The 8,562-nt window shown below is 32.2% G+C and overlaps 1 protein-coding gene across 1 annotated transcript; it reads left to right on the forward strand.

The window, feature by feature from the left end:
* Positions 1–4,358: 4,358 nt before the first annotated feature.
* Positions 4,359–6,517, forward strand: LOC120166736 (F-box/LRR-repeat protein 14-like). The gene is made up of 2 exons (XM_039175951.1): positions 4,359–4,478; positions 4,996–6,517. Exon 2 carries the CDS (start codon positions 5,057–5,059, stop codon positions 6,458–6,460), a length of 1,404 nt encoding a protein of 467 aa, XP_039031882.1. The 5' UTR covers positions 4,359–4,478; positions 4,996–5,056; the 3' UTR covers positions 6,461–6,517.
* Positions 6,518–8,562: the final 2,045 nt, after the last annotated feature.

Here is an 8,562-nt window from a genome sequence, read left to right on the forward strand (position 1 = left end):
ACGATCGTTGATGGTTCAGGGTGGCCGGCAGTAGGCTGACTGAAGCTATTGAGAGAGAAAAAAGAAAACTATTTTTAAAGAACAGGGTGAAAATGAATTAAAAAGGTTTAAGTTGTATTTATAGGGTAAGTTATGGGGAAATTGCACTTCGGTCCCCCAACTTACGCGTGTTTTTGCATGATAGTCACTAAGGGGACCGTTTTTGTTATTTTCCCATTTTATATTCATGCCTTAAAATATTTGGTTTAATCATAATTTAGTCCCTTAACTTTTATCGTGTTTTTGCATGTTAGTCACTATAGGGACTATTTCTGTAATTTCCCTTTTTTATGCATGATATTCTATTTATAGCCCCCTGCATTTTTGCATGTTTATACTTCGAACTTGAATATATATTTTTATTTATTTTAATTCGACCACGTAGTTTTAATTTATTTCGATTTAGCCCCTTGCCTTATTTATTTTTCATTATTTGTAATTTTAGCACTTTATATTGTAAATGTTTGTTTTAGTCACTTGTATGTTTTGTTTTGTTTTATTTTAATTGTGGCATGTTAGTGTGATTATTTATGATTTAGTCCTATTTTTATGTTCATTTTTTTAATTTTCGCATGTTGTGTTTGCATTTTAATTCATTTTAGTCCTAATTAATTTCGCATGATATCCTCATAAGCATCACTTGACTCGAATCAAAATAAATTGACTAAGGGTAATATTCGATCATTTTAATATTGTCGTAAAGTGACTGTCTTAACGTATTAGAAAGTTACTTTCGATAATTTTAAAATGAAAGTCTATTCCATTTAGTGACACGAATTGAATCAATTTCATTTATTAAAATTCGGGGATTGAGAAAAAAGACAATGTTCTTTTAATTAAATTCATCGAGAAAAGGATATTAGAACGAATCTAAGGCCTCGTCTCGAGATATTTAAATAATTGAACATCATTATTCTCATTAAATATCGGTAAAATAATTAATTAATTGTGTTTGCTTGATGTATGCTTTTTATTTGTTTTATTTTTGCATTTGTTTCCGATAGATTTTCAAAATAATAACATTCGAATTGACAATGAGAATAGTAATACCCTTTTATTTCGGTCGAAGTAATAAATGACCGCTTTAAGGCATAAGAGGTCATTTATTCTCGATTGAAAATAATTTGATATTGTTGTTTTCTCTCGAATTAATATCGATTTTTTAGACGGAATATTAATATCTCTTTATTTCAATTGGGGTAATAAATGACTGTTTTAATGCACGAAAGGTCATTTATTGTCGATTGGAAATAATTAAATATTATCATTTTCACTCTTAAAATTATTTTGGGTGTTATTATTTTGAATTAATAATGAACTTTAGAATGAAATTTTAATATTTCTTTATTTCGATTGGAGTAAGAATCGATTGCTTCAAGGTATGAGAGATCGATTCTTCTCGATAGGAAATAATTAAATATTATCATGTTTCATCCGAAATTTCAAAGAATATTACTCAGGGGATCTTAAATTAAATTAGACTCGAACTTGTAAATTTTATTGCAAAGACAATTAATTAATCGACTAAGTACCGATTTAGGGCGTTGTGGGGTGCTAATCCTTCCCCACATGTAACCGACTCCTGAACTCAAATTTTGGTAACATAGACCACAAGTTTGTCGTTTTAATTAAAATTAAAATTTTATTAAAATGGCAAATACATTTTGGGTGCCTAATCACATCCTAATCAAAGATTGATGACGACTCCTCGAACTACAATTTTTTCATTAACCAGTCGTTCCAAAAAATTATTTTCGAAACTAGATCCCATTTCTCCAGGAAAAGACCGTTTCGACACTACCCAGGGGGTCTACATCCAGCGGAGCAAGTGGTGGAGAAAGTGATTAGAAGCATGTCGAAGCCGGTTTATCTGCTCAATATAACGACTCTGTCGCAGCTAAGAAAAGATGGGCATCCGTCGGTGTTAGGACATGGCGGGCACAGAGATATGGACTGCAGCCATTGGTGTTTGGCCGGCGTTCCGATACTTGGAACCAACTCCTATAAGCAGCTCTCATTCATGGCTGAAACTCATATTCCAATCTGATTGTCATTATATATTTACTCATGGAAATGATTTGTAATTCAAAATAATATAATCAAAATAAGAATCCTAAGTCTGATTCGATTAAACACCTTATAAACATCAACTTTCATCTCCTTTCGGATATTCGGATCAAATAATAATATTCAATATCGAAAAATATACACCCCTATTGAAGAATATTTAGCTCTAAACCTCTATTTTTTTCCTTGTTTTATTATTATATTAGAACTTAACCCAATGGGGAAAATTAAGGGGTTTAGTCACTAAACAAAGTAGGATTCAATAAATGACTTTGAATTTTCAAATACTATAATTTACCCTGGACACTTCACATTTCTTCCATTCAAGTCCAGATTTCCAAACTTAAATGAGCTGAAGTTCTAATTTTCTTAATCCGAACTTCCAAATATGATTTTGAGGCTTGTTTCAGCTGGTGGCAGTCAAGATTATTGCAACTTCTTTACGTCGAGCCTTCAGGTTAATAGGAGGATACTATGCCCCATTCACATTTGCAACTGGGACGGCATATGAAAAATTCGTTAGTTTTGCTATTGCTCAATCTGATGCAGTTCACCTTCAATCTTGGAAGTGGCCTCACCACAAGCATATGCTCTGGTAATTTTCAGAAGAGTGGTTAGATGATTTTTGTTTGTAAATGCATATATAATATTTTTTTATGAATTTGGGGTGAATATTCAAATTTTTATTAAAATTAAAATTCAATTTTAAAATTGAATGAATAGAAAGTTTAACTATATAAACAAACAAATAGTCTAAATTAAGTGGTACTTATTCCAACTTACCCTTAGGGGCATTTGGATCAAGGAAAATATCATTATCAAGAGAAATAACATTTTTCAGAATCACATACTCACGTTTGGTTCAAAAGTATTATCATCAGGAGGTAATGAAACATTACATACCGTTCTTTTTTTACCTTGTATTCCGAGGAATCCCATTTTCCCCTTTTTTAGGTATTAGATAATTCACTCCACTTTGGACTATAATATCCTTGAATGATATAATTATTTCAAAATGATAAATTCTTTTGTATATAATTACTTGAGTATAAATATATTTTATTTATTTTTAATACTTATTATGAAATAATATGATGCATAAAAAAGTAAAATGTAAAATAAAAATATATCAAATTTTATTTCATTTTGATCATTTTTACGTATGTATTCGAATCAAATTTTATTATATGTTTTATTATATATATTATTTAGGAATAATTTTTATAAAAGATTTTCGCATTATATTTTTTAATATTTTCTATTAATTTTGCAACATAATTTGATATGATTTTTTGTATGATCATACATGTAACATAAATAAAAAAGTGTAGCAATTAACACATACTTACACCGGTGTAAGTATGTAAATTTCTCAACCTAAAAACAAATACATACTTACACCGGTGTAAGTATATAAATCTCTCAATGTTTTAGTATCTAAAAATAAATACAAATTTATATTGGTGTAAATATGTTTTAATATTTTTGAAGAAATAAATAATTAAAAATAAAAAAATATATTAATTTATTTATGTATAAATTTTATTAAAAATATTAAAATTAGAAATAACAAAAAATTATATTTTCTTCGAACTTTCATGTAAATGTGTTGACTCTAATATTGTGAATTCTATTTATTGAAAAAATATTTCAAAGATAATTTGGTAAAATATATTTTTTATATTATATTCCTTTAACTAGACACTATAATATTATATTCCTTTAAACAAACACTATAATATTATATTTCTTTAACCAAACACTATAATCTTATATTCTTATTAAACAAATTTAACAAAGTAATTCAACATTCTTAATAATATGTTAAATAATATAAAATTTCAGTAATCTCATTTCTCTTACGTTCCATGAATAGAGGATGTCTCCCGTACGGAAGTTTAATATACGGCAAAAGAAATACGTTATCGAAAATGTTATTAATTGTTTAATATTTATAATAAAGCGCTACTTAAAACATTATTTTTTTTACAGAAAATGTTAATATTAGGCGCTACCTAAAATGTTATTTTTTTCTACTAGTTTTTTTACCGGAAGTTAGGTAGTAAAATTAATATTTTTATTAAAAAAATAATGTTTTAAGTAGCGTTTTATTAAAAATATTAAAAATTTAATAATATTTCTGATAACTACCATGATACCATCTTATCACAATCATATGCCACCACCCAGCGACCAACAAGGCCGCCGCAAAAGTTAAAATAAGTTTGCAATTTGCAAAGCAAAGAACAAAATCTGGAACTGAAACAAAAGAAAAGCTCCTTTGAAAGAACAAAATTTCCAAGATTTTAAATTCAAGGAACTGCTCACTTTCATCAATATCATCATTTCTACTCTTACCCATTTGATTTCAGGTAACACTTACCAAATAATATATGTCTAATTCTTTTTTAATCTATTGTTTTTCGACCAAACCCTTATCTAGGGCATTTTTTAGATTTGTTTGTGACCCACCATCGGTAGTTTCATGTAAGTAGGTTTTTTTTACTTTCTGGAAAATTGTTGGCTAAATGGGTTCTCTTTATTTTTTCGATTAGTTTATCAGAACCTGTGCTTTCCTCCCTTGTTTTTGTTAAGAATCCTTTGAGATTGTTAAGAACATTTATTTAAGTTAGATTCATCGTATTTCTAAATCGGTTGTCCTTTTTAATTTAATTCAAATTTTAATTGTACATAAATAGAATTCCCTTTTCCTTTTATATGTTTTCAGTTACATTTGCCGATTTTGTTTCGTCAAGGGCTTTCTATTCTTTGTAGTCTCTAATTGTTGGGCTCCAAGATTTCCATTTGTAGATATGTATTGCAAAATTTGTGTAAATTTTACTATTTTCTGTAATCTGAAGGAAAATGTTGATCATTTCGTTTCTGCAGAAACTTAAGCCGCTGCCGATGCCGATGCGCCTTTGTTGAGGTAAATGATATTGATTTCGCAATGGATGAATTACCAGAGCACTTGGTTTCAGAAATTTTAGGCAGGATTAGGAAAACTGAGGACAGGAACTCTGTTTCATTAGCGTGTAAACGTCTTTACGAAATGGATAACGAACAGAGAATTTCGCTTCGAGTTGGGCGTGGATTACATCCTGCAAATGAAGCTTTGGCTTCCCTTTGCAATAGGTTTCCCAACTTAACAAAAGTCGAAATCACTTACTCTGGCTGGATGTCCAAACTCGGCAAACAAATGGATGACCAAGGGCTCTCAATTCTTGCTGGCTACTGCCCTTTACTAAGTGATCTCACTTTAAGCTATTGCTTGTCTGTCACTGATATCGGCCTTCGTTACTTGGCTTCTTGCTCGAAGATTTCAGCTCTGAAGCTGAACTTTACCCCACAAATTACGGGTTGTGGCATACTGTCCCTTGTTGTAGGCTGCAAAGGCCTCACCATTCTCCATCTTATTCACTGCCTGAATGTTAATAGTGTAGAGTGGTTAGAATATCTTGGCAAGCTTGAAACACTTGAAGATCTGTCTATTATAAATTGTAGAGCGATTGGGGAAGGTGATTTGATAAAGCTAGGACCGAGTTGGAAAAAGCTAAAATGGTTTCAATTTGAGGTGGATTCTAACTACCGTTACCTACAAGTTTACGACCAATTGGCTGTAGAACGATGGCAAAGACAGTGGATTCCTTGTGAAAATATGCAGGAGCTTAGGTTGGTCAATTGCATCATCAGCCCTGGAAGAGGGCTGGCTTGCGTATTAGGGAAGTGCCGAAACTTGGAGAAAATTCACTTGGACATGTGCATTGGATTAAGAGACTCGGACATTGTAAGCTTAGCACAAAAGTCTAGTAATCTTGTGTCGATATCGCTCCGTGTTCCTTCTGATTTCTCACAGCCTTTATTGATGAACAATCCATTAACATTAACTGATGAGAGTCTAAAAGCTATTGCTCAGAACTGTTTGATGCTTGAAATGTTGAGGATATCTTTCTCTGATGGAGAGTTTGCTTCATTTTCATCATTTACTTTGAATGGAATTCTTAGTGTGATCCAAAATTGCCCGGTTCGGGAACTTGCTCTTGACCATGTCTATTCCTTTACTGATATTGGGATGGAAGCTTTATGCTCAGCTCAGCATTTAGAAACCCTGGAGCTTGCGAGATGCCAAGAAATAAGCGATGAGGGGTTGCAGCTAGTGAGTTGGTTTCCCCGTCTCCGTGTTTTGCGGCTGAGAAAATGTTTGGGGATTACAGATGATGGATTCATAACTCTTGTTGGTTCATACAAATTGGATTTATTGGCTGTTGAGGATTGTCCTCAAATTTCTGAAAGAGCAATCTACGGTGCTGCTAGATCGATATCATTTCGGCAAGATTTGTCATGGATGTATTGAACTTGGTAAGTATAATTATCTGGTTTCTTTTGGTTTTGCCTTCTGGTTTTTTATTTCATCGAACATTTCTAGATGTTGTTGCATCTAATTCTTGTATTATCTTTACATGAAACAGTTGATAATAACAATGCATACAAGTTCAAGGGTTCATAGTTTCTTGAAGCTTGGCTAGCCCAGAAACATGCTATTGTAATTTTCTTTCGTAGCCTTCCGCTTTACACACTCAATATCAGATAAAATCTGCTATCGGGCTAGCCTTCGTGGTAGATTTCATAATAAGCTTCAAAGAATCCAACTTCGAGACCAACCATGTGGTATGATGTAACTTGTATTACCCGAACTTTCGGATTACTTTGACTCAACATTTTTCGATTAGCGACTACTTGACTCAACCTTGAGTGAACTTTTTGGCTGAAGTAATAAATTACTAGTAATCATCGATTGGATTGTCAAGCTTTGTCGACTAAAGGATCAACCCCTTGTGGGTGGCATTAAAATTGGAGTATTGGAAAAGTATTGCTTGACCATATCAAAAGCCATTAGACATCCATAGTCTTGTACTTTTGGACCATTCTTTCTAAGAAGTCACAAAATAGGATCATATTCTCAATTAACTGTAAGAAAAATTGAAGTAATTCAACCCACAAACTTTATTTTGATTATGAGGGACGGTATATCCTGGATGGCCTTGACTTTGTCAGGGTCAAATTCAATATCTCTTATACTGACAATAAAATTTAGTAGTTTTTTAAATGTCACTCTAAAAAGTGGACTTGGTTAGATTGAATTTCGATCGGATCCTTCTTGAACTTTTGAAAAGCTTCCTCAAGTTTTCAATATTTTCTCATTCCATTTAAGGATTGGGGATCATGTTATAGCAACATGGACTTTAAATTCTTTTTCGTTAGCACAACTATTTTATTTTGATATAGCCCACCAGCATCCGATCTATTGATCGACTAATCTGGATCAGGTACTGCAGAGGCAAAAACGACCCTCCCAACCTAGTTTGCTACATTCACAAGCGTTATGATTTGAACCCTTAACCTTACTTGAGAAATCTAGTACTTCATCCCACTAGACCAACTGGTTGTTAAGCTATTTTATTATTATTAAAATGCCGCTTGATAGTGGATAACAAGCCCTAAATAAGAGGAAATCAAAAATATTGAACACCCTAAAATGGAAACGCCAAAACACCCTAAAATGGAAACAAACCAGATATAAAGCCCCCATGGCCGAACAGGAGACATGCAAACTATTGACTCAAAAACAAACAAAAAACCCACTACACTTAACGATCCCAAAAAATGACAATCACCCTAGATCCTCATTAATAAAATAAACCAATCAAAATCAGAAAGCTAATGGCTTCTAAACATCTGTAACAAATCCAAATTGACTAAACACGTTGAAAGCGAGCTACATCCATATCTAAGCACACCTCAAGACAACATAGACTGAATGAAACCTGAGCACAATTAATGAAAATAATAAAACAGGACGATAATGCACCAAATCAATATAATAAACACTCTACTTTGACATTTACTAGTCCAAGGAAACAAAATGGAACAGCTTTTACGCCATCATGAAATAAGGCTGCTATAGCTTTCTGGTATATTGCCCGACTTATTTATTCCAAACGGAATCACTTAATAACAGAACATGCCCAACATTACCACAATTTGATTTGATGCACCTTTGTCCGACTGTACCCTAAAAATTCATCCTTGAAGGGATATTGAGAATAACCAACAATATTATCCACCCTTGTATCATATTTTAGACTGGCTTTATTAAGGTCCCCGTGGTCTATGAACATGCACACTTTTTAACTTTCTCCGAGATCGACACAATATTGGTCATCCATATACTTGAATATCTAAAATAATTCTACATCAAAATGCTTTTTTATTTCATATTCAAAAGTCTTTCAAACGTCATTCTTCTAAAGTTCTGATGTATAGGCTCGCATTCTAACTTTGAAATCAACTTTTAATAGGCAAGAATCCAATCTTGACATAACTCGTTACCATCAAGTAAACACATCTTTATATTATCGGAGCAAATCAATCAGGCTCTAATGTGCTTTTGAATAA

This window comes from Hibiscus syriacus, unplaced genomic scaffold (assembly GCF_006381635.1).
Source record: "Hibiscus syriacus cultivar Baekdansim isolate YM2019G1 unplaced genomic scaffold, ASM638163v2 tig00111644_pilon, whole genome shotgun sequence".
Taxonomy (NCBI): domain Eukaryota; kingdom Viridiplantae; phylum Streptophyta; class Magnoliopsida; order Malvales; family Malvaceae; genus Hibiscus; species Hibiscus syriacus.

What these genes read in the sequence shown, in the direction of transcription:
- LOC120166736 (XM_039175951.1), top strand. Translation starts at nt 5,057, where the DNA reads ATGGATGAATTACCAGAGCACTTGGTTTCAGAAATTTTAGGCAGGATT.